Below are 25,813 nucleotides of genomic sequence, written 5' to 3' on the forward strand. Positions count from 1 at the left end.
ATCCCTCCCCGTTCCCAGTACCCACTCTCCTCCCCGCTCTCTCACACTGACCTCATCTGTCTAACTCTCTCCTTCCCTCCACTTCTCTGGGCTTCCCTCTTTCCTCCTTTATCTGTCTGTATGCCTCTTTCCTCCTCTCTATTCCTCCTTTCCTCCTCTCTCTGTATTTCTTTCTTGCTCTCTCTCTCTTCCCCACATTTCTCAGTACCTATTTCTCTTTCCTCCTTTTTTTATCTCCCCCTTCCCTTCGCTTTCCCTCCTTCTGGCTCTCGCTCACTCTCCTCTCCATTTCACCCTCTCCCTTCCTCTGCCCGTTCCTCATCTCCCTCTCTCCCCCCCCTTGTCTCTCCGTCTCTCCCTCGCTGTCCTCTCCATTCCCCTCTCTACCTTTCTTTCTTCCCTGCCTCTTCTATCCCCTCTCCTCATCTTTCTTCCTCCCTCTCCCTCCATCCTCTTTTTCCTCTTTTCTCTCCACCTCTTCCTCTCCATTCCCCTATCTCTCACTCTCTCCACTTCCCTGCCAATCCTCATCACCCTCTCACACTTTTCTCTCCCTATCCCTTCTTCTCTCTCCTCCTCTCTGCCATCCCCCCCAGTACTCCCCCCCTTCACCTCCCTCCACTACACATCCCCACCTCCTTCCCAGCTCCCAGTCCATGACCTCTGCATCACCACTGCTACCTGCTTTTTGTTCCTCCACCTCCGATAACTGCTTGTTCTCGCCCCTTCCCATGTCTCTCTCCCACCACTCCGTCTCCTTCTGCCTCCTTGACTCTCCCTCGGTCCTCCTACCTCCTCTTCTCCCTCTATGCCTATTTAGCCATATGCCCCTCCCTCCATTCCAATTCCTCTTCCTCCCTCAATTTGCTCTGCTTGCATTCCCTCATTACCTCTCCATCCCTTCCCTTTCACTCCCTCTTGCCTTCAACTATTGCCTCTTTCTTGCCCCTTCCTGTTCCTATTCCTCTCTCTCCCTCAAGTTGTTCCTCTTGCTTTCCCTCATAACTTCTCCTTTCCTCATTCCCTCCCTTTCAATCTTCCTCAACTATAGCCTCTTTGCTTCCCCTCCATTTCTATTCCTCTCTCCCACAATTTGCTCCTCTTGCATTCCCTCATTATCTTTCCCTCCCTCAGACCCTCCCTTTCAATCTCCTTCAATTATTCCCTCTCTTTATCCCCTCCCTCTTTCCCTTCCTCCCGCACAACCCATCAACCCACCCTTTCTCTCTCTCTCCAGCCCTTCCCACCCTCCCTCGCTCCCACAGTCTTCCTCACCTCGCAAACCTTCGCTCGCACCTCTGCCGTCTCTCACCTCCTGCCCTCTCTGTCTCCCACCTTCCCATCCCCTCCCCACGCGCCCTACCTTCCCCTCTTCCCTCCCTGAGCCTCTTCCTGGTGACGACCTGCTGGTGTGGGGTTTTTGGGAGGAAGCGGGGCTCCCCGGAAAGGAGGGTGGGGGAATGAGGCGTCGAGGGAGAGAAGAACGAGGGTCAGCTGGGATGCGACCAGCCCTGGGGGGAGGGCGTGAGGGTGGTGCAACAGGGAAACAGCGACACCAGAACCGAGGGAGGGAGAGAGGGAGAGAGGGAGAGAGGGAGAGGGGGAGAGAGGGAGGGAGGGGGAGCTTGGCGAGGAGGAGACAGGGGAGGGAGAGGGTGAGTTTGAGAGGATGAGGTTGGAGGGGGAGAAGGTGAGGGAGAGGAGGTGAGATAGGGAGATGGCAGAGGAGGAGGAGGTAAGAGGGAGGAGGTGGTGAGATAGGGAGAGAAATCAGAGGAGAAGGAAGTCAGAGGAGAAGGAAGTGAGAGGAGAAGGAAGTGAGGGGAGAGGATTTGAGGGGGAGGAGAGGGGCAGGTGTTGAGGGAGGGGGTCGAAGGGGGTGGAGCGATGATGGATTGGGTTAGCGGGAGAGGATGGGGAGGGGGTGAGAAGGGGTAGGGGGAGAGCACAAGCGGTGCGCTTATTGCGTTCCGGGGTCAGAGGTTGGCAGAGACGTACGAGGGGACTGTGTCAGGGGTCAGGGTGATGTGATGAGGTAAGGGGTCACACGTCGCAGGCACACGGTGATTCGTCAGTCTGGGAGAAAGGTCATGGCGATGCAGTTGGGGTGGTGGAGGGGTCGATGAGTGGTCAGTATCGGCAACTGGTCACCTTCTCCTGCCCTGAGGAGCTTGGGGTCATTGGGCCATGACCATCTGGCACCTCCCCCGACCCCTGCCTGTGCTCATAGGTCTGGGGTCAGGGGTCAGTGCAGGGTGAAGGTGCAAAGAAGGGGATAAGGAAGATGACGGGAGGAGATGGAGGCGGGGGGAGTGGGAGAGTGGAGCGGAAGAGGAGGAGAGAGGGAAGGATAAGGGTGAGAGGGAGGTAGAAAAGTTGCAGATTAATATGGGCTCACAATGGTTTCCTTTCATCCCTCCAACCCTCCCTCCCCCCTCCCGGCATCCCTCCCTCCAACCCTCCGACCCTCCCTCCACTCTTCCTTCAATCCCTCCCTCCATCACTTCCCCATCTTCCCCACCACGTCCTTATGTCCTTGCCTCTCTCTGCCCTCTTCAACATTTCCCTCCCTCCTCATCTCCCTTGTTCCCTCCCTCCCTCCCTCCTCCATCAGAACTCTCCCTTCTCTTCCTCTCCCACACTCTTGCTTCTCCTCATCCTCTTTCCCTCATTCCCTCCACCATCTTCCCAATCCCACTCTGCCCCTCTCCTTTCTTCATCGCTCCTTCCCTCTCTTCATCTCTCCCATCTCCCACAATCTTCCCTTTACTACTACCAAGCCCTCCCTTCCTCCCCTCCTTCCCCTTACTTCCACTCCTCCTCCCCGCCTTATTCTCATCTGTCCACCCCTCCTCCCACTCTTCCCTCTCCTCTCCCTCCATCTCCCCACCACACCCCTTCCCCATCCTCCTCCTCCTGCCCCTCACCCCTCCTCCCCGGCCCCCTCTCCCTCTCCCTCACCTCTCTTCCCTATCCTCCCTGCTTCCCCTTTCACAAGTCATCCCTAACATCTCTGACCCTCCTACTCGCCCTCTCCTCTCACTCCCCCATCCCCTTCCCTCCTTCCTTCCCCCTCACCTCCATGGGGTTGACGATAATGGTGAGGGCACTGTCGTCCCAGAAGGCTTCGCCCTCCTGTCCCCGCCTTGCATCCTGCGGTCCAGGCCGGACGGAGCGGATCCGGAATATTCCGAGGATGACCATCAAGACCAGGAAGGCGACGCAGACCAGGATGATGACGGTGGCAGCTCCAGGGACCACTGTCAGTTGGGGGGGGGGGAAGATAAAGGAGGTGGGATGGGGTTCAGAGTGCAGCTCGAAATCCCCCACCTCATCCCCACTGCCCACTCCACTTTCCCTGTCATAACTCTGTCTCCTCCTCACCTTTCTCATACCCATTCCCCTCCTCACCCTCCCTTTTCTCCCTCCTCCTCCTCTGCACCTCTCTGCCGTTCCCCTCCCCTCACCCTCCCACTGACCCTGCACCCCTCCCCTCCTCCTATTCCCCTCCCCTCACCCTCCCACTGACCCTGCACCCCTCCCCTCCTCCTGTTCCCCTCCCCTCACCCTCCCACTGACCCTGCACCCCTCCCCTCCTCCTGTTCCCCTCCCCTCACTCTCCCACTGACCCTGCACCCCTCCCCTCCTCCTGTTCCCCTCCCCTCACCCTCCCACTGACCCTGCACCCCTCCCCTCCTCCTGTTCCCCTCCCCTCACCCTCCCACTGACCCTGCACCCCTCCCCTCCCCTCCTCCTGTTCCCCCCCCTCACCCTCCCACTGACCCTGCACACCTCCCCTCCTCCTGTTCCCCTCCCCTCACCCTCCCACTGACCCTGCACCCCTCCCCTCACCCTCCCACTGACCCTGCACCCCTCCCCTCCTCCTCCTCCTGTTCCCCTCCCCTCACCCTCCCACTGACCCTGCACCCCTCCCCTCCCCTCCTCCTGTTCCCCTCCCCTCACCCTCCCACTGACCCTGCACCCCTCCCCTCCCCTCCTCCTGTTCCCCTCCCCTCACCCTCCCACTGACCCTGCACCCCTCCCCTCCTCCTGTTCCCCTCCCGTCACCCTCCCACTGACCCTGCACCCCTCCCCTCCTCCTCCTCCTGTTCCCCTCCCCTCACCCTCCCACTGACCCTGCACCCCTCCCCTCTTCCTCCTCCTGTTCCCCTCCCCTCACCCTCCCACTGACCCTGCACCCCTCCCCTCCCCTCTTCCTGTTCCCCTCCCCTCACCCTCCCACTGACCCTGCACCCCTCCCCTCCTCCTCCTCCTGTTCCCCTCCCCTCACCCTCCCACTGACCCTGCACCCCTCCCCTCCTCCTCCTCCTGTTCCCCTCCCCTCACCCTCCCACTGACCCTGCACCCCTCCCCTCCCCTCCTCCTGTTCCCCTCCCCTCACCCTCTCACTGACCCTGCACCCCTCCCCTCACCCTCCCACTGACCCTGCACCCCTCCCCTCCTCCTGTTCCCCTCCCCTCACCCTCCCACTGACCCTGCACCCCTCCCCTCCTCCTCCTCCCACCACCAATCCCTCCCTCTTCTACAGTACCCCTCCCCTCTCTCACTCCTCCTGTTCCCATCACCCTCCTCCTGTTCCCCTCCTCTCCCCTCCTCCTCTCCCCCCTCCTGTTCCCCTCCTCTCTCCCCTCCTCCTGTTCACCTCCCCTCTCCCCTCCTCCTGTTCCCCTCCCCTCACCCTCCTCCTGTTCCCCTCCCCTCTTCCCCTCCTCCTGTTCACCTCCCCTCTCACCTCCTCCTGTTCCGCTCCCCTCTCTCATTCCTCCTGTTCCCTTCCTCTCTCCCCTCCTCCTGTTCCCCTCCCCTCTTCCCCTCCTCCTGTTCACCTCCCCTCTCTCACCTCCTCCAGTTCTGCTCCCCTCTCTCATTCTCCTGTTCCCTTCCTCTCTCCCCTCCTCCTGTTCCCCTCCTCTCTCCCTCCTCCTGCTCCCCTCCTCTCTCCCCTCTTCCTGTTCCCCTCTCTCTCTCCCCTGTTCCCCTCCCCTCACCCTCTTCTGTTCCCCTCTGCCCCTCCTCCTGCTCCCCCTCCCCATGTCCCCTTCCCCCTCCTGCCTTCTGCCATCACCTCCTCTTGCCCCTCTTCCTGTTCCCTACCCCCGTTCTTCTCCTTCCTCCATTTTCTCCTGCCCTGCCCAATTCCCCACTACTACTTCCTCCCACTCCTTCTCCTTCTGTAACTCTCCACCTCTCCTCGTCTTCCTTCTTCGTCCATGTTCTGCTCGCCCTCTCAATGCCCCTCTACTCCCTCGTCCCTCCCACTGCCCCCGCTTGAACTCTGCCGTACATGGTCGTGGAGAGCACCGTGACTGGGTGCACCCCGGTGTGTGGTATGGAAACACCGATGCCCTCGCACGGAAAATCCTCCTCGGAGTCACGGATATACGGCCCAGCCCATCGTGGGTGAAGCCTTCCCCGTCACTGAGCACGGAATGGCGCAGGTGAGCGGCGTCCGTCAGCCCCACCGCCGCTGCCACCGGGAACCTCGGGACCCGCACCACCGGGTCCAGGAGCAGTTCCCACCCCTCAACCATCAGGGTCCTGAACCAGCGGGGAGAACTCCCCGTACCCGTCACTGAACTCTTCCCACAGCCCACGGACTCACTGTCCAGGACTCTTCACCCTCATGTTCTCGATGCGCGTCCCTTACTCGTTTATTACGGTCTGCAGGTCGGTTGTCGGCCCTGCCGGGGCGGGCGGGAGCCCTTTCACTGAGTCTGCTGAGTGTCTCTGCATTCACTGCGAATGCCCGCAGGGGAGTGGATCTCAGGGTGGTATGGGGTGGCGTATTTGTAACGACAATAAATCTGTCCCCCCCCCCCCACCACATGGTGAAACCAGACTAACCTGAGCTGCGGTGGGTGCTAGCCACCCGGTGTCCGGCCAGCTCGGGGTGTCCCCTGGGTGCCGAGTGCAGGAACTGCTGTCCCAGCTGCAGGTGGCTGGGTTGTACCGGGGATCCCAGGGTGTGTAGCACGTTCAGCTGTCGCGGAGCGGGGTGGGGGAGAGGGGAGAGGGAGGGGTTAGTCGCGGGGGGGAGAGATGGGAGAGGGAGGAGAGAGGAGAGAGGGAGGAGAGAAGCAGAAGGCGGAGCGGGGGGAGGGAAGAGGGGAAAGAGAGGGGTTAGCCGGAGGGGGAGAGAGGAGAGAGGGAGGGGTTAGTCGGTGGGGGGGAGAGATGGGAGAGGGAGGAGAGAGGGGAGAGGGAGGGGTTAGCCGGGGGGGGGGAGAGAAGCAGAAGGCGCAGGAAAGGGCGAGGGGGAGGGAGGGGTTAGTCGGGGGGGAGAGAGGAGAGAGGGAGGAGAGAAGCAGAAGGCGCAGGAAAGGGCGAGGGGGAGGGAGGGGTTAGTCGGGGGGGAGAGAGGAGAGAGGGAGGAGAGAAGCAGAGGTGCAGGAAAGGGCGAGGGGGAGGGAGGGGTTAGTCGGGGGGGAGAGAGGAGAGAGGGAGGAGAGAAGCAGAGGTGCAGGAAAGGGCGAGGGGGAGGGAGGGGTTAGTCGGGGGGGAGAGAGGAGAGAGGGAGGAGAGAAGCAGAGGTGCAGGAAAGGGCGAGGGGGAGGGGAGAGCACAGTGGAGGAGGGGGAGAGAGGAGAGAGGGAGGAGAGAAGCAGAGGTGCAGGAAAGGGCGAGGGGGAGGGAGAGCACAGTGGAGGAGGGGGAGAGAGGAGAGAGGGAGGAGAGAAGCAGAGGTGCAGGAAAGGGCGAGGGGGAGGGAGGGGTTAGTCGGGGGGGAGAGAGGAGAGAGGGAGGAGAGAAGCAGAGGTGCAGGAAAGGGCGAGGGGGAGGGAGGGGTTAGTCGGGGGGAGAGAGGAGAGAGGGAGGAGAGAAGCAGAGGTGCAGGAAAGGGCGAGGGGGAGGGGAGAGCACAGTGGAGGAGGGGGAGAGAGGAGAGAGGGAGGAGAGAAGCAGAGGTGCAGGAAAGGGCGAGGGGGAGGGGAGAGCACAGTGGAGGAGGGGGAGAGAGGAGAGAGGGAGGAGAGAAGCAGAGGTGCAGGAAAGGGCGAGGGGGAGGGGAGAGCACAGTGGAGGAGGGGGAGAGAGGAGAGAGGGAGGAGAGAAGCAGAGGTGCAGGAAAGGGCGAGGGGGAGGGGAGAGCACAGTGGAGGAGGGGGAGAGAGGAGAAGCAGAGGTGCAGGAAAGGGCGAGGGGGAGGGGAGAGCACAGTGGAGGAGGGGGAGAGAGGAGAGAGGGAGGAGAGAAGCAGAGGTGCAGGAAAGGGCGAGGGGGAGGGAGAGCACAGTGGAGGAGGGGGAGAGAGGAGAGAGGGAGGAGAGAAGCAGAGGTGCAGGAAAGGGCGAGGGGGAGGGGAGAGCACAGTGGAGGAGGGGGAGAGAGGAGAAGCAGAGGTGCAGGAAAGGGCGAGGGGGAGGGGAGAGCACAGTGGAGGAGGGGGAGAGAGGAGAGAGGGAGGAGAGAAGCAGAGGTGCAGGAAAGGGCGAGGGGGAGGGAGAGCACAGAGTGGAGGAGGGGGAGAGAGGCGAGAGGGAGGAGAGAAGCAGAGGTGCAGGAAAGGGCGAGGGGGAGGGGAGAGCACAGTGGAGGAGGGGGAGAGAGGAGAAGCAGAGGTGCAGGAAAGGGCGAGGGGGAGGGGAGAGCACAGTGGAGGAGGGGGAGAGAGGAGAGAGGGAGGAGAGAAGCAGAGGTGCAGGAAAGGGCGAGGGGGAGGGAGAGCACAGTGGAGGAGGGGGAGAGAGGAGAGAGGGAGGAGAGAAGCAGAGGTGCAGGAAAGGGCGAGGGGGAGGGGAGAGCACAGTGGAGGAGGGGGAATGGGGAAGAATGTCATGCAGCGGTTTAGAAATGGGCGAAAGTGGAAGAGGAGAAGGGGAGGGGAGAGAGATGAAGAGGGAGGGCAGGGACAGACAGAGGAAGAGAGTGGGGGCAGTGAGATGACGAGAGAGATAGAAAATGGGAGAGAAGGAAAAGAGAGAAGGGGGCAGACAGGAGGAGGAAGTGAGGGAGGGTGACGGGGGAAGAATGGTTGAGAGGTGAGGAGGGAGGAGAGGTGGAGAAGGGGAAGATGGATGAATGGGAGGGAACAGGAAGGAAGGAGGCAAGAGTAGGGCGGAGGTAGAGAGAGAGAGAACAAGGGAGAGAGAAGGAGGTGATACAGGGGAGAGGATGAGGCGAGGGGGAAAGGTGTGAGAAAGGGCAATATTGAAGAGGAAGGAGAGAAGGTTGAGGGTGAAGAGAGAGTGAGAGAGGAGGGTGGAGCGAGGTCGGAAGAGGGAGGGGATGGGCAGAGGGAGAGAGAGAGAGAGAGAAAGAGAGAGTTACAGAGTTAGTCACAGTGTTAGGCAGAGCGAAGCTCCCTCCCCACCCCAGGCAGGGACGGACCCCTCTCCCATTCTCCCGGTTGCCGTGGTGGGAGTCACATCGGGACGGGAGGGGCGAGAGTGGGAGAGCCCGATCACATCGGTGCTTCTTCAGCTGATTCAGACACCCCCCCCCGCAACAAACCCCGTCTCAAAATCCGGAGGGGGGCGTTCATCGAGGTCGTGCTCCCCACCGACCTTCTTCAGGCACCCAGTGCAGAGGAGTGGGGTGGGGGAAACCCTTGGGACGGGACGGGCCTCCCATCGCACCCCAGTGGTGCTCTCAGAAAGGGGGAGTGCGGAGTCGGGGGGGTTCCCGGGTCGCTGTGGTCTCCTCAGGGGGTTCCTGGTGCATTCCGGACAGCACCGGGATTCCTATCCCCTGAAAACGGCGCAAACACAAAACACTCTGCAGATACTGGGGTCAAAGCAACACTCACAACACGCTGGAGGAACTCAGCGGGTCGGACAGCATCCGTGGAAAAGATGGGTCGACGTTTCAGTCCTGACGAAGGGTTCCGGCCTGAAACGTCGACCGATCGTTTCCACGGATGCTGCCCGACCTGCTGAGTTCCTCCAGCGTGTTGTGAGTTGAAAAGGCGTAAACCCGCGTCGCCAGCGAATAAGAGATCGGTTTCACTTTCAAGCTTGGCTTTATTTGTCGCGTCTGCCTTGAAGCATACAGCGAGGTGGGACAAATCGAACCGGCGCGGGTTTCTGCAAACGGGGCCGCCGCGCTTCTGACGCCAGACACAGCAGGCCCATGGCTCCCTCACCCGAACCTCTACGTCTTCCGGAACCGCAGCACCCCGAGGAAACCCAGGCGGGCAGACTCCCCCCGGAGCGGCGGCGCAGCGGGCTGTCGCGCTAACCGCGACCCTGCCGTGCTGCCCGCTACTCGAGCCCATTGCCGGATTCTGCAGCAAGGCACACACACAGAAGGCGAGGAACTCGGCCCCAATCGCGGGCCGCAACTCGGATAACGATGGGGTGGAGGTGAGCCGGCATTACAATAACCTTCCCCTCAAAGTCAGCCAACAACAAGAGCTGGTCGTTGACCTGGGGAAAGGCAGCCGTGCAGACACTCCTGTCTACCTCAATGGTCGCAGCAACAACCCGACACTCAGCATCAGTAACACCAAAGAGCTGGTTGCGGACTTCAGGAAGGGTGAGATGAAGGAAACACATACCGATCCTCAGAGAGGGATCAGAAGTGAAGAGAGTGAGCTGTTTCAAGTTCCTGGGTGTCAAGATCTCTGAGGATCTAACCTGGTCCCAACATACTGATGCGGCTATAAAGACGACAAGACAGCGGCTGTATTTCATTAGGCGTTTGGGGAGACTTGGTCTGTCACCTAAAACCCTCGAAAACGGCTACTGTGGAGAGTATTCTGACAGGCTGCGTCACTGTCTGGTATGGGGGTGGGGGGCAAAGGGGTTGCTGCTAAACAGGACGGAAAGAAGCTACAGAAAGTCATAAAATTGATCAGCTCCATCTTGTGCACTAGCCTACAAAGTGCCCAGGACATCTTCAAGGAGCGGTGTCTCAGAAAGGCAGCATCCATTATTAAGGACCCCCAGCACCCAGGTCATGTCCTTTTCTCACTGTGACCATCAGGTCGGAGGTACAGAAGCCTGAAGGCACACACTCAGCGATTCAGGAACAGCTTCTTCCCCTCTGTCATCCGATTCCTGAATGGACATTGAACCCTTGACAATACCTCATTTTTTTTAGTATCACGGTTTTTGCACTATTTTAACTATTTAATATACCGATACATATTTACTGTGATTAATATTATCCTGTATTCCAGTATAATGCTGCTGCTAAATTAACCAATCTCATAACACGTGCCGGTGATATGAAGCGTGATCCTCATTTTGAGGTTGAGAGGGTTCAGAGTTTCAAAGTCCGAGGAGTGAACATCACCAGCCCTGTCCTATTCCAGCATTGGGTCACTACGGCCGAAAATGCCTGTATTTTCTCAGGAGGCTGAAGGAACTTGGCACGTTCCTGTCGCCCCTCACCAACTTTTACAGGAAATGTCCCATCTGGATGCATCACAGCTCAGAATGTGTCCGTGACCGCGAGACCGTGGACAACGCTGAGCAGATCACGGAAACCAGCCACCCCTCCGAGGACTCTGCCTATGCTTCCCCCTGCCTCGGTAAAGCAGCCAGTGTAATCAAAGACCCCACCCACCCCGGACATTCTCTCCTCTCTCCCCTCTTCCATCAGGCAGAAGGTACAAAAGTCTGATAGCACGTCCCACCAACTTCAAAGAAATCTTCATCCTGTTGTTACAGAACAACTGAATGATTTCCCGGTACAATAAGATGAACACTTGGGTTCACAATCTACGTCATTATGATCTTGCACCTCACTGTCTGCTTGTTCTGCTCTTTCTCTGTGGCTGTGACACTCTATTCTACATCCTGTTACTGTTTGACCTTGTTCTACCTCAATACACTGTGTAATGATGTGATCTGTGTGAACCATATACAGGACAAGATTGTCACTGTATCTCGCTACACATCAACAATAATGAACCAATTCCAATTCTGTTACTGTTCGATCTCAATACACTGTGTAATGATGTGATCTGTGTGAACGATATACAAGACAAGATTGTCACTGTATCTTGCTACACGTCAACAATAATAAACCAATTCCTGGTCCCTGTGAAAGGTTTCAGACGAAATGTCAACTGTCTGTCTCTCTTCCCCTGCACCCCCACAGCTGTTGCCCCAACAGTCCTCCCAGTGGGCTCACTCCTGGGACCCCAGAAGGTAACCCAGCCACAGGTCCACTTCTCCCCGCAGATGCTGCCTGACCTGGTGAGCCCCTCCAGCAGCTTGGACAACTCCCGGGATAAAAGGGGCATCTGCTGACTGCCCGCCCCCTCTTGCAGGGTTAGGTCATTCCCCTGGGGTCCTGTCCTTCCCTGGAGAGGGGCACACAGTGTCTGTGGGCAGCTTACAGAGTCACCCGTCACTACAGCACAGAAATGGGTCCTTTGGAGCATGTTGACCAGATCTTCTGCCGTCCCGTCACCCTGGACCACAGCCCTCCCATCTCTGAACCTCTCTAAACCCCTCTTCGATGCTGAAATGGTCCCCGCCAGAAAGGTCCACCAGAAAAAGTGGGATCTCCCAGCAGCCACCCATTTCGACTCTGCTTCCCATTCCCTTTCCGACATCTCAGTCCGTGGCCTCCTCTGCTGTCGCGATGATGCCACATTCAAGTTGGAGGAGCGACACTTTATATTTTGTCTGGGTAGCATCCAACCTGATGGCACGAAGATTGATTTACCAACTTTCCAATAATTGACCCCCCCCCACCCCCTTCACCATTCCCCGTTCCCTTTTCCCGCTTTCACCTCATCTCCTCACCTGCCCATCACCTCCCTCTGGTGCTCCTCCCACTTCCCTTTCTCCCAAGGTCTCCCTTCTCCAGCCCTGTACCTCTCTCACCAATCAACTTCCCAGCTCTTTACTTCACCTCCTCCCCTTCCCGGTTTCACCCATCACCCTGTGGTCCTTCCTAACCCCCACCCTCTAGCTTTGACTCATCTTTTTCTCTCAGGTCCTGCTGAAGGGTCTCGGCCTGAAACGTCGACTGTGTACTGCTTTCCACAGATGCTGCCTGGCTGGCTGAGTTCCTCCAGCATTTTGTGTGTGCAGTTCGGATTTCCAGCCTCTGCAGATGGTCTCGTGTCTGTGAAAGCACTAACTGATACAACCTTTCCCGGTGACTCAGATTCACATGTTCCGACAGTACCCTTGTAAATTTCCTCTGCACTCTTCCCAATCTCACTGATGTCTTTCCTGCAGTAGGTAGGTGGCCGGAATGCAGGCGATGCTTCTGGTACAGCCTCACCAATGCCTCGTATAACTCCAACAAGACATCCCACCTCCCGCACCCGATGATGAGGGGTCTCGGCCCGAAACCTCGACTGTTTACTCTTTCCCGGAGATGCTGCCTGGCCTCCTGAGTTCCTCCCGCGTTTTGTGTGAGGCGCCAGAAGCTCTCTTGGCGACCCTACCTGCCTGTGATGCCACGTGCAGAAGGGTGAGGGGGACAGAGAGGTTGGAGGTGCACGGACCTGACATGAATGGAGGAGCCGAGGGTGCAGGTTTGAGGGGGCAACTTTTTTCACCCGGAGGGTGGTCCGCACAGGGAAGTGGGTGAGGGAGGACTGCCGATGGCGTTCGGGCAGAGCCGCAGAGCAGGAAGTTTATCTCTGTTTAGTGCACTTGTTGCATCCACACATACAGAGCATCGAAACATGCAGTCAACTGCGTCCCTTCTTAGGAGAAACCAGAGCAGCCAGGATTCGGCAGTCCACAGGTGATGCTGCATTTGCAGAACCCACTCAGCACGCCCGCAGCTCACTCACCCTACCCTGCAAGGTAAAGAGACTCCCCTCATGCTGGAGATCCGGATCGGCCCACACAAAATGCCGGGGGAGCTCCGCGGGTCAGGCACCAGCCGCGGAGAGGGATAAACAGTTGGTGTTTCGGGACGGGACCCTTCCGCAGGACTGTGCGTCTTCGGGAATGTGGGGGGAGCCGCCTCGGCCCGAGGAAATCCAGGTGATGACAGCAGAAAACTCCTTATGAGCAGCAGCAGAATCGGAGCCCGATTGGGGGCTGCTTGCCGCTGTCGTGCTGGTGGTGACGGTACCACAACACCACTGACATGACCGGGGAATGTGGGCAAAAGGAGCGAGCTTGGAGGAGAAGGCCAGTCAGCACGGATCGGTGGCGAACGCTTCCTTCATGTCATAACAATATTTTTCAGAATTCCTGTCGCTGTCCACACCGAGTTTGTGTGATTTCCTCCCCCCCCCACCCCCCATGACTGCGTGGTTTCCCCTGGGGGCCCCGGTTTCCTCCCACGAGGCTGCCGGTCGGTTAACCGGTCACTGAAAATCATCCCGTGATTAGGCTGGGGTTAAATCGGGGGATTGCTGGTCGTCGTGGCTCGAAGGACTGGAGGGGACTATTCCGTGCTGCATCTCAACAAACAAACAAATATTTAACGATTGCTGGCGGTGTGACCCGCCTCTTCGACAGTGTACACTGGGGCGACAGGATTGGGGGTCGACCCACCTCTCCGACAGAGCGTTGTGGAGAAAAAGGATTAGAGGGGAAGTGACACTCCCTCGACAGTGTGTTCTGGAGGGGCAGGATCAGATGGCAAGTGACTCCCCCATATCAGTGTACTATGGAGGGACAGGATTAGAGGGAAGTGACACTCCCTTGACAGTGTTACCTCGAGGGACAGGATTTGGGGGGTGACGTTTCTCGATACTGTGTTCTAGAAGGACAGAATTCAAGGGGGAGTGAATCCCCTCGACAGGGTTTTCTGGAGGGGCAGGATTAGAGGGGGAGGTGACGTCCTTCGACAGTGTGCTGTGGAGGGACAGGATTTGAGGGGAAGTGTAGCCCCTCGACAGTGTGTTCTGGAGGGACAGAGTGATGCTCCATAGATACTGTTCTTTCACCTTACCTCGACGGTGAACTCGTTGCTGACGTACCGCCCGTTCATCTCCCCGCACAGCAGACGAAACTTGCGCTCGTACAATGCAGCGCCCGGCTCTACATGGTAGTGAATCCCTCGTAGCACCAGCTCGTAGACACCGATGCTCTCGACGCCTGCAAGCAGAGAGAAGCATAGTGAGTCAGACCCCACCTGTGTCTGACGGGGATGTGCTTGGGACTGGATATGACACGGAGGTCTTTGGTACTTGGTGCAATGGATCAAAATTTGTGATTGTACGTGAGAGGGCTGAGTTTTCAACTGTGTCAGACAGGGTATATTTCAGACTGTGTGCGACAGTGTCGGGTTCCGGATTATGTGTGATGGGACTGTGTTTTTGGACTGTATGTGATGTGTCCGCGTTGGGATGCTGTGTGGTGGGACAGTGTTGGCACTGTGGGTGAGACTGGGTAGTGTCTACCACCTACCGGAGATGGTGAGGACGCTGCTGGTGTTGGCACTGTGGGTGAGACTGGGACGTGCCTACCACCTACCGGAGATGGTGAGGACGCTGCTGGTGTTGGCACTGTGGGTGAGAGCGGGACGTGCCTACCACCTACCGGAGATGGTGAGGACGCTGCTGGTGTTGGCACTGTGGGTGAGAGCGGGACGTGTCTACCACCTACCGGAGATGGTGAGGACGCTGCTGGTGTTGGCACTGTGGGTGAGAGCGGGACGTGTCTACCACCTACCGGAGATGGTGAGGACGCTGCTGGTGTTGGCACTGTGGGTGAGAGCGGGACGTGCCTACCACCTACCGGAGATGGTGAGGACGCTGCTGGTGTTGGTACTGTGGGTGAGAGCGGGACGTGTCTACCACCTACCGGAGATGGTGAGGACGCTGCTGGTGTTGGCACTGTGGGTGAGAGCGGGACGTGTCTACCACCTACCGGAGATGGTGAGGACGCTGCTGGTGTTGGCACTGTGGGTGAGAGCGGGACGTGCCTACCACCTACCGGAGATGGTGAGGACGCTGCTGGTGTTGGCACTGTGGGTGAGAGCGGGACGTGCCTGCCACCTACCGGAGATGGTGAGGACGCTGCTGGTGTTGGCACTGTGGGTGAGACTGGGACGTGCCTGCCACCTACCGGAGATGGTGAGGACGCTGCTGGTGTTGGCACTGTGGGTGAGAGCGGGACGTGCCTACCACCTACCGGAGATGGTGAGGACGCTGCTGGTGTTGGTACTGTGGGTGAGAGCGGGACGTGTCTACCACCTACCGGAGATGGTGAGGACGCTGCTGGTGTTGGCACTGTGGGTGAGAGCGGGACGTGTCTACCACCTACCGGAGATGGTGAGGACGCTGCTGGTGTTGGCACTGTGGGTGAGAGCGGGACGTGCCTACCACCTACCGGAGATGGTGAGGACGCTGCTGGTGTTGGCACTGTGGGTGAGAGCGGGACGTGCCTACCACCTACCGGAGATGGTGAGGACGCTGCTGGTGTTGGCACTGTGGGTGAGACTGGGACGTGCCTGCCACCTACCGGAGATGGTGAGGACGCTGCTGGTGTTGGCACTGTGGGTGAGAGCAGGACGTGCCTACCACCTACCGGAGATGGTGAGGACGCTGCTGGTGTTGGCACTGTGGGTGAGACTGGGACGTGCCTACCACCTACCGGAGATGGTGAGGACGCTGCTGGTGTTGGCACTGTGGGTGAGACTGGGACGTGCCTACCTCCTACCGGAGATGGTGAGGACACTGCTGGTGTTGGCACTGTGGGTGAGAGCGAGACGTGCCTACCTCCTACCGGAGATGGTGAGGACACTGCTGGTGTTGGCACTGTGGGTGAGAGCGAGACGTGCCTACCTCCTACCGGAGATGGTGAGGACACTGCTGGTGTTGGCACTGTGGGTGAGACTGGGACGTGCCTACCACCTACCGGAGATGGTGAGGACGCTGCTGGTGTTGGTACTGTGGGTGAGAGCGGGACATGCCTACCACCTACCGGAGATGGTGAGGACGCTGCTGGTGTTGGCACTGTGGGTGAGACTGGGACGTGCCTACCACCTACCGGAGATGGTGAGGACGCTGCTGGTGTTGGTACTGTGGGTGAGAGCGGGAACATGCCTACCACCTACCGGAGATGGTGAGGACGCTGCTGGTGTTGGTGACCTGCAGGCCCTTCTGCTGGATGAACTGCGGATCGAGGATCAGCTGGTCACGACTGGGGTCCAGCGACTCCCCCAGAACAAACACCTCACACGAATCCAAACTGTGGATAAAGCTATCTGATGCCAGGGGGTCTTGTGCTGGAGAGCCGGGTAGGGGGAGGAGGGGAGGAGTGGTGGGGGAAAGGGCCAGAAAGGGGAGAATAAAGGGGGACGTGAGGGGTAAGTTGTGAAAGAGGGTAGAGAGACAGAGGGAGAGGAGAGCAAGGGGAGCAGGGGAGTGGAGTGAAGTGAGGAGGAGGGAAGAAGATGGAAAGAGGAGGAGGGTGGAAGGCAAAGAGGAGAGACAGAGGAAGAGCAGAGGAGGATGGTGGAGAGAAGAGAAGGGAAGTGGGTGGAGGGAGAGGACAGGGAGGAGAGATAGAGGGAGTGGAGGAAGAGGGGAGGGAGGAGGGTGGAGATCGGAAGATGGAGAGTTAAAGAGGAGGACAGCGGGGAAGGGGAAGAGGGGGAGAGAGAGGAGGGGAGGAGGTTGGGGAGAGGGAGGAGAGGGAAGAGATTGACGGAGCGAGGAGGTGCGGAAAGTGGAGAAGGCAGGAGAGGGGAGTAGAGGGGACGAGTGGAGAGGGCAGTCAGAGGGGGTTTGCGGGAGGGGGAAGTATTGTGGGGGGGAAAGGGTGAAGGTGGAGAGGGCAGAGAGAGAGGGGAAGAGAGTGAGGAAGGGGGAGAAGAAGGGGAAGGTGGAAAGATGGAAGGGGAAGAGGGGGTGTAGGGAGTGAGGGGATGGCCATGATGCGTGAGGGAGTAACAGGTGAAGGACAAGGGTAGAACAAATGAGTATCGTACCGTATCACGTCCTGTCACTATCCCACCCTTACACCGAATCCTGTCCCACTCCCCACCCAGCCCTGAAACCGACAAAACCTTACATCACACACTCCCCCGTGCACCACAGAACCCTTCTCCCCAAACTCCGACCCCTCTCCCCAGCTGCTCACACCCCTCCACACCCGATCCCCAACTCTATTCTTCACCCCCTCCCCACCTCCCGAAAACCGTCCCGTCACCTCCCCACCTTCACCCCACCCGTCACTGTGATGCCCAGCCTGCCCAATGCCCTCTCTATACCCCTTCCCCCACCCACACACTGACCCCTCCCTCACCCCTCTCCCCTAACCATCCCATCCATCTCCACGACCTCCGAAACACACCCCCACATCCCTGACCCTGTCCCGACCTGAACCAGCCCTCCCCCACACCTCCATCCCCTCAATCCCCTCGCTACTTCCTGCCCAACCTCCTCAACCGTCCGAACCCCGCCCCTCTCCCCACCTCCACCCTCCCCCCGCCACGGGACAGCCCCCAGCCACCCCACCCCGACCACACCCTCCGCCTACCGGTGGGCTGCGGGCTGGGCACGTCCTGGGGCCGGAGGTGGTGGGTGATGGTGCAGGAGATGCGGAGGCCGGGGAACAGCTGGACGCCCCCCTCCGTCTCGCAGTCGGACGCCGGGCGCGCCAGGTGGGGCTCGCCCCTCACCGTGATCCGGGGCTCCTCTGGCTCCAGTACCGCCAGCAAGCCCTCCACTGGGGCCACGGAGACACAGGGACCCTCACTCAAACACCTGGGGGACAGAGAGAGGGACAGAGAGAGACAGAGAGATAGAGACAGAAAGAGAGACACAGACAGATAGATAGAGATAGAGAGAGAAAAAGACAAAGAGAGAGACAGAGAGAGAGAGACAGAGACAGAGAGATAGAGAGAGACAGAGAGAGGTAGAGACAGAGAGAGAGACAGACAGAGAGAGGGAGACACACACAGAAAGAGATAGAGAGACAGAGAGAGAGAGAGAAAGACAAAGAGAGAGACAGAGAGAGAGAGAGAGAGAGACCGAGAGAGAAACAGAGAGATAGAGAGAGACAGAGAGAGGTAGAGACAGAGAGAGACACACACAGAGAGACAGACAGAGAGGGAGACACACAGCGAAAGAGATAGAGAGACAGAGAAAAATATAGAGAGACAGAGCGAGAGAGAAGGAGAGAGAAAGAGAAATGGGGAGAGAGACAAAGAGAGAGAGACAGAGAGAGAGAGACAGAGAGAGAGAAAGATAGAGAGAGAGAAAGACAGAGAGAGAGAGAGAGAGAAAGAGAGAGAGAGAGAGAGAGAGAGAGACAGAGAGAGAAAGAGAGAGAGAGAGAAAGAGAGAGAAAGACAGAGAGAGAAAGAGAGAGACAGAGATATAGAGAGAGACAGAGCGAGAGAGGAGAAAGAGAAATGGGGAGAGAGACAGACAGAGAGAGTAACAGAGAAAAAGAAAGGGAGAGAGAGAAAAAGAGTGAGCGGGAGAGAGAGAGGGGGGGAGAAAGAGTAACAGAGAGAGGGTAGGGAAGGGGTACAGGGGAGGGGGGAAGAGAGAGAGAGAGAAAGAAGAGAGAAAAATCGATTGAGGTGGGGAGAGAATGAGAGAGAGTAAGAGATGGAGAAGGAGAGAGAAAGATAGAGAGAGTAAGAAAGAGAGAGACAGGGGAGAGAGAGAGAGAGAGAGGGAGGTGAGTGAGAGAGGGGGACACTGAGACAGATGGCCCCTGCCTCAGACTCCTGGGGAATGAGTAAGGAGGTGGGTGCGTGGGGAGAGGATGAGACGGCACTTGACAGCGGTGTGCTAGATTACGATGGCAGCACCTTTCTCCCGGGGCGGAAAACTCCAAAAACAGAGGACACTGTTCGAGGTGAGTGGAGTAAAATTTAGAGGAGATGTCACCGGTAACTTTTCTGTTTAAAATGCAGAGAGCGCTGGGTGCCTGCAGCGAACGGCAAGAGGTAGCAGTCGGGAGCGATGCTTCAGGAATGTTTGGGAGCGAGGCAGACAGCTGATGGGAAAGCGAAGGGTTACGGGCTGCTGTAGGAGCGAAAGGGGTGAGATGGATGGTAGTTTACCAAGAACAATCACAGTCAGGGGGACCGTGACCACCCACGTCACACGACACAGCACATAGTGACAGTGAGGGGGCAGCCTCACCAGAGTTTTATAAACCTGAAGCAATACCTTCCTGACTCAGCGCCTCAAATTTGGTCTCCAAATTATAGGAAAGATGTCAACAAAATTGAGAAGATTTACTAGAGTGTTACCTGGGTTTCATCACCTAAGTTACAGAGAAAGGCTGAACAAGTTGGGTCTTTATTCTTTGGAGCGAAGAAGGTTGAGGGGGGACTTGATAGAGGTGTTTAAAATTATGAGGGGGATAGATAGAGTTGACGTGGTTAGACTTTTTTCCATTGAGAGTGGGGGGGATTCAAACAGGAGGACGTGAGCTGAGAGTTAAAGGGCAAAAGTTCAGGGGTAACATGAGGGGGAACTTCTTTACTCAGAGAGTTGTGGCTGCGTGGAACGAGCTTCCAGCAGAAGTGGTTGAGGAAGGTTCGATGTTGTCGTTTAAAGTTAAATTGGATCGATATATGGACAGGAGAGGAATGGAGGGTTATGGGCTGAGTGCAGGTCGGTGGGTTAGGTGAGAGTAAGAGTTCGGCAGGGACTAGAAGGGCTGAGATGGCCGGTTTCCATGCTGTAATTGTTATATGGTTGTAATGAAGGCAAATTTGCTGCAGACTGCCTCCACCACCCCGTCAGCCTCTCTCAGGGAGCTGTGGACTGAGACCTCAGTGTACCCCTGCATGTCACCGGGGTTGGGGGTCTTGGCCTTGGCTATGCACCGCCCCCCAGCACCCAATCTATCAGAGTGCAGCACCCACCCCCTCGCCCGGAAGGGACGGACTGCGGACTTCAGGGAGGGCAAGGCGAGGGAACACTCACCAGTCCCCATCGAGGGAACAGCATTGGAGAGGGTGAGCAGTTCCAGGTCCCCGGGCGTCAACGACTCTGAGGGTCTACCCCGGGCCCAGCCTGTCCAGGCAGCCACAAAAGAGGGTGCGACGGCAGCTATAATTCGTCAGGGGCTTGAGGAGGCTCAGCATATCACCCCAAAGACACTCACGGGTCTCAGCGGAGGATTCTGAGTGGTTGCATCACCGTCTGGTGTGGAGGGGCCACTGCACAGGGTCGGAAAAGGTGCTGAGGGTTGCAAACTCAGCCAGATCCATCATGGGCACCACCCTCCCCACCATCGAGGACACCTCAAAAGGCATGCCTCAAAAAGGTGGCATCCATCATTAGGGACCCCCCATCACCCAGGATGTGATGGTTCGGTTAGGGTGAGGGTGACGGTTAGGTCTCTGCTCTGTATATTTGAATGCTTGGAGCACTATGGGGAAAGGTGACAAACGTAGAGCATGGAAACCTCGACACTGTGGCCGTAACTGAAACTTGGTTGAGAGAGGGGCTTGCGAAGTTTTAGGAAAGGTAGAGAGGGCAGTAAAAAAGGTGGTGGTGATTGGGGTGGGGTGGGGTGGGTACACACAACGCATCAGGGACAGAACCACAGCTGGACTCAGGAGACATAATGGAGGGGTCAGACTCTGAGTCCATTTGGGTAGAGCTCAGGAATAGGAAGGGTGCAATCTCACTGATGGGATTGTACGACAGATGCATCCCCCTCTCCCCTCGCCAGTAGCCAGCGGGATATTGAGGAAAAGGTATGTAATAAGAGTAAGGAAATGTGTAAAAATAATAGGGTTGTTGTCATTGGGGATTTCAACTTCCCCAACGTAAACTGGGATTTTCTTCGTGCAAAGGGGTGAGATGGAGAAGAATTTGTTAAGTGTATCCAGGAGAGATTCATAAATCAATATGTGGACGGTCCATCGAGAGGAGGAGCTGTACTGGACCTGGTGTTAGGTAGTGATCCTGGCCAGGTGACTGATCTTTCAGTGGGTGAGCAGATCGGGAACAGTGACCACAACTCCTTAACTGTCAGGATAGCTATAGATAAGAATAGGTACGGTCCTTGCGGGAGGGTTTTAAGTTGGAGCAGGGCAATAGGCAGAAACTCGGGAGAGTTCATTGGGAATGGCTGTTTCTCAGGCAAGCCCACATCTGACTTGTGCAGGGGCCTTAAGGATCAATTGCACAGAGTACAGGACAGGAAAATTCCCGTCAGAACGAAGGACGAGGACGGAAAGGTAGGAGAGCTTCCGATGGCGAGACAAGATGATTTTAGTCAGGTAGGGAAAAGGAAACGCATGTAAAGATTACGAGGGTAGAATCAAACAGAGCCCTTGAGGAGTATGACGAAGCCAACAAAGAACTAAGGAAGGGAATTGGGAAAGCCAAGAGGGGCCATGAAAAGTCCTTGGCAAGTAGGATCCAGGTGACTAAGGCATTCTATACATACATCAAGAGCAAGAGGATAACTCCAGAGAGGCTGGGACCACCCAAGGATAAGGGGGAGGATATCTGCTTCGATGTGGAAGATGTGGGTGAGGTCCTCAATGAGTACTTCGCTTCAGCATATGCCAAGGAGAAGGACGTGGAGGATAGGGAGATCAGTCCCGAGCGTAGTGATATGCTCAGGCATTTCGAGGTAATGGAGGAGGTAGTGTTGGGTCTCTCAAAAGAGCATTAAGGTGGATGTCCGGAAAGCCTGTTGGGATATACCCCAGGAATAGAGAGAGCCAAGAGAAGATATTGCTGGGGCCTTGACCAATAACCTTGTGTCCTCTCTCGCCACAGGCGAAGACCTAGAGGACCAGCAGGCAGCTGATGTTGTTTCACGATACAAGAAGGGAATCAGCAACTATAGAAAGCCCTGATTTACTTTCTTCATTGAGTTTTCGGCAAGGTGACGCGGGTGATTGATGAAGGTAGACCTGTGGACAATATCTACTTGGACTGGACAAAGCCCCTGGTGGGAGGCTCATCCAGAAGGTCAAGGCGCATGAGATCCGTGGTGAACTGGCCGCTTCAGAGGGTAAACTCACACAAACTCTTCCCCCTCAGATTGGGTGGGACTAGGACTAGAGGTCACAGTTTAAGGGTGCAAGGTGAAATATTTAAGGGGAACCTGAGGGAGAACTTCTTCACTTCGAGGGAGATCAGAGCGAGGAATGATGCGGGGAAGGCAGGTCTAATTGTAACATTGAGGAGAGGTTTGGATAGGTACATGTGTGGGAGAGGTTCAGAAGGATATGGTTCAAGTTCAGGTAGATGGAACGAGGTAGGATACTGGTTAGCGTGGACTGGATGGGCCGAAGGACCTCATACTGAGCTGTGGTGCTGTATGATTCTGTAACTCTGTGTCTGACCCCGGGAGTGTGTGATGGGACGACGCGGAGGGAGCTTCACTCTTTTTCTGACCCCGAGAGTGTGTGATGGGACGGTGCGGAGGGAGCTTCACTCTGTGTCTGACCCCGGGAGTGTGTGATAAGACGGTGCGCAGGGATATTCACTCTGTTTCTGACCCCGGGAGTGTGTGATGAGACAGAGCGGAGGGAGCTTCACTCTGTGTCTGACCCCGGGAGTGTGTGATGGGACGGTGTGGAGGGAGCTTCACTCTGTGTCCTACCCCGGGAGTGTGTGATGGGACGGTGTGGAGGGAGCTTCACTCTGTGTCTGACCCCGGGAGTGTGTGATGGGACGGTGCGGAGGGAGCTTCACTCTGTGTCCGACCCCGGGAGTGTGTGATGGGACGGTGCGGAGAGAGCTTCACTCTGTGTCTGACCCCGGGAGTGTGTGATGGGACGGTGCGGAGGGAGATTCACTCTGTGTCTGACCCCAGGAGTGTGTGATGGGACGGTGCGGAGGGAGCTTCACACTGTGTCAGACCCCGGGAGTTTGTGATGGGACGGTGCGGAGGGAGCTTCACTCTGTGTCTGACCCCGGGAGTGTGTGATGGGAGGGTGCGGAGGGAGCTTCACTCTGTGTCTGACCCCGGGAGTGTACGATGGGACGGTATGGAGGGAGATTCACTCTGTGCCTGACCCCGGGAGTGTGCGATGGGACGGTGTGGAGGGAGATTCACTCTGTGTCTGACCCCGGGAGTGTTCGATGCGACGGTGCGGAGGGAGATTCACTCTGTGTCTGACCCCGGGAGTGTGCGATGGGACGGTGGGGAGGGAGCTTCACTCTGTGTCTGACCCCGGGAGTGTGCGATGGGACGGTGTGGAGGGAGCTTCACTCTGTGTCTGACCCCGGGAGTGTGCGATGGGACGGTGCGGAGGGAGATTCACTCTGTGTCTGACCCCGGGAGTGTGTGATCGGATGGTGTGGAGGGAGATTCACTCTGTGTCTGACCCCGGGAGTGTGCGATGGGACGGTGTGGAGGGAGATTCACTCTGTGCCTGACCCCGGGAGTGTGCGATGGGACGGTGCGGAAGGAGATACACTCTGTGCCTGACCCCGGGAGTGTGCGATGGGACGGTGAGGAGGGAGATTCACTCTGTGTCTGACCCCGGGAGTGTGAGATGGGACGGTGTGGAGGGAGATTCACTCTGTGTCTGACCCCGGGAGTGTGCGATGGGACGGTGCGGAGGGAGATTCACTCTGTGTCTGACCCCGGGAGTGTGCGATGGGACGGTGGGGAGGGAGCTTCACTCTGTGTCTGACCCCGAGAGTGTGCGATGGGACGGTGCGGAGGGAGATTCACTCTGTGTCTGACCCCGGGAGTGTGTGATGGGACGGTGCGGAGGGAGATTCACTCTGTGTCTGACCCCGGGAGTGTGTGATCGGATGGTGTGGAGGGAGATTCACTCTGTGTCTGACCCCGGGAGTGTGCGATGGGACGGTGCGGAGGGAGCTTCACTCTGTGTCTGACCCCGGGAGTTTGTGATGGGACAGTGCGGAGGGAGCTTCACTCTGTGCCTGACCCCTGGAGTGTGCGATGGGACGGTGCGGAGGGAGATTTACTCTGTGCCTGACCCCGGAGTGTGCGATGGGACGGTGGGGAGGGAGATTCACTCTGTGCCTGATCCCGGGAGTGTGCGATGGGACGGTGTGGAGGGAGATTCACTCTGTATCTGACCCCGGGAGTGTGCGATGGGACGGTGCGGAGGGAGATTCACTCTGTGTCTGACCCCGGGAGTGTGCGATGGGACGGTGCGGAGGGAGATTCACTCTGTGTCTGACCCCGGGAGTGTGCGATGGGACAGTGGGGAAAGAGCTTCACTCTGTGTCTGACCCCGGGAGTGTGCGATGGGACGGTGTGGAGGGAGCTTCACTCTGTGTCTGACCCCGGGAGTGTGCGATGGGACGGTGTGGAGGGAGCTTCACTCTGTGTCTGACCCCGGGAGTGTGCGATGGGACGGTGCGGAGGGAGCTTCACTCTGTGTCTGACCCCGGGAGTGTGCGATGGGACGGTGTGGAGGGAGATTCACTCTGTGTCTGACCCCGGGAGTGTGTGATCGGATGGTGTGGAGGGAGATTCACTCTGTGTCTGACCCCGGGAGTGTGCGATGGGACGCTGTGAACACTCACTTCATGGTGGTGGTGAGCTTGAGGGGACGAACTCCTGGGGTGGCGTAGCGGAGAGCGTTGCGATAGGTGACGTGCTCAATGGCTCGGTTAATGTTCTCGATGTCGTCTCCCTCCAAGACCAGCTGTGTCTGTGAAGGGTTAATGTGGACCTGAGGGGCAGGAGGAAATGTAGAGCCAGGGAGCGGGGGAGTGGGAGAGTGGAGAGGTGTGAGGGAGGTAAAGGAGGGTAGGTGAGTTGGGGTGAGATGGAGGGAGAAAGGGCGGGGAGGAGGAGTTGGGGAGGTGGGAGCACAAGAGGGGAAGCAAGGGGAGAGGGGACGAAGAGAGATGGGGGTGTTAATGGAGGGGTGAGTGAGGGAGGGGGTGAGATGGAGATGAAGTGGAAGAGGGGAAGGTGGAGAATAGAGAGGTGGAGGAGAGAGATGGGGAGAAGGGGGAGGTGTGGAAGGTGTTGGGGAGGGGGAGCACGAAAGGTGAGGCAGAAGGTGGAAGAGAGGGGAGGAGAGGGGAAAGGGAAGCACAGTTAATATGTGATCCACCCACTCAGCTCAACCCAGGGTCACTAGATCCCTCCTCACCTGGGACAAAGGATTTCCTACCCCCAGGGGCAGTAGATCCCTCAACATCTGAGCCAAAGGATCTCCCATCCCAAGGTCAATAGTTTCCTCGGGACAAAGGATCTCCAACCCAGGGCGGTAGATCTCTCACCATCTCCACCCCCTGGTCAGTAGATCCCTCACCAGTTGGGCCAAATAATCTCCACCCTTAGGTCTGCAGATCCTTCAGAACCTGGGCCAAAGGGTCTCCACTCCCCAGGTCAGTAGATCCCTCACCACATGGTCCAAAGGATCTCCACCCCTGGGTCAGTAGATCTCCCAACTCCCGAATCAGTGAATCACTGCACCCTGGATCAGTGGATCCCCCCCAGCTCCTGGGTGAATCGATCCCTCGCCCGCCTCAGTAAATCTGACACCCACATGTCAGTAGATCCCTCAACTTCTGTTTTAGTAGATTCCTCACTCCCTGGGACTGTCTGACCAGCTCTGCATGATCAGACCCCTCACCCCCAGCTAAGTGGTTCTCCCAGCCCTGTTTGAACAGATCCCTCACCCCTGTGTGAGCAGATCCCTCCCACTCCCTCTGGGACGATGTACCTTCATGCCTTTGCCCAGACTCTCGAAGTCACTGAAGTCGAGCCCTTCCCTGCAGGAGTAGAGACACTCGAGAACCTGGTGGCCATCCATGGGCCCCGGCCTTATCGTCACCCCGGCCAGCAGCGCCGTCAATAACCGTTCCAGAGGGGGCTCCAGTGAGGCTGCAGAGGGCAGGGGAGGGCGGCAATCGGTCAGCATCACAGTCTGCGGCATTCCTTATATCGTCCCTCTGTTCCCTCTCCTCCCCTCACTCACTGCCCCTCCTCACCCCTCCCTCCTTCACCTCGTCTGCCTCTCCTCACCCCCTCCCTCC

The 25,813-nt window shown here is 57.8% G+C and overlaps 1 protein-coding gene across 1 annotated transcript in view; it reads right to left on the bottom strand.

Annotated features, from left to right (window-relative positions):
• Window positions 1–1,265: 1,265 nt before the first annotated feature.
• The window catches only part of clstn3 (calsyntenin 3), an 86,710-nt gene continuing 62,162 nt past the window's right edge, over window positions 1,266–25,813 (bottom strand). The window contains exons 11-18 of the mRNA XM_063036863.1: window positions 25,501–25,661; window positions 24,347–24,495; window positions 17,379–17,605; window positions 15,952–16,122; window positions 13,843–13,988; window positions 5,866–6,001; window positions 3,079–3,260; window positions 1,266–2,232 (exon numbers count right to left, since the gene is read on the bottom strand). Of these exons, the coding sequence (XP_062892933.1) occupies window positions 2,131–2,232; window positions 3,079–3,260; window positions 5,866–6,001; window positions 13,843–13,988; window positions 15,952–16,122; window positions 17,379–17,605; window positions 24,347–24,495; window positions 25,501–25,661 (1,274 nt within the window). The 3' untranslated portion in view covers window positions 1,266–2,130. The remainder of the gene's footprint in view (window positions 2,233–3,078; window positions 3,261–5,865; window positions 6,002–13,842; window positions 13,989–15,951; window positions 16,123–17,378; window positions 17,606–24,346; window positions 24,496–25,500; window positions 25,662–25,813) is intronic.

Source organism: Mobula hypostoma, chromosome 31 (assembly GCF_963921235.1).
Source record: "Mobula hypostoma chromosome 31, sMobHyp1.1, whole genome shotgun sequence".
Lineage (NCBI taxonomy): Eukaryota > Metazoa > Chordata > Chondrichthyes > Myliobatiformes > Myliobatidae > Mobula > Mobula hypostoma.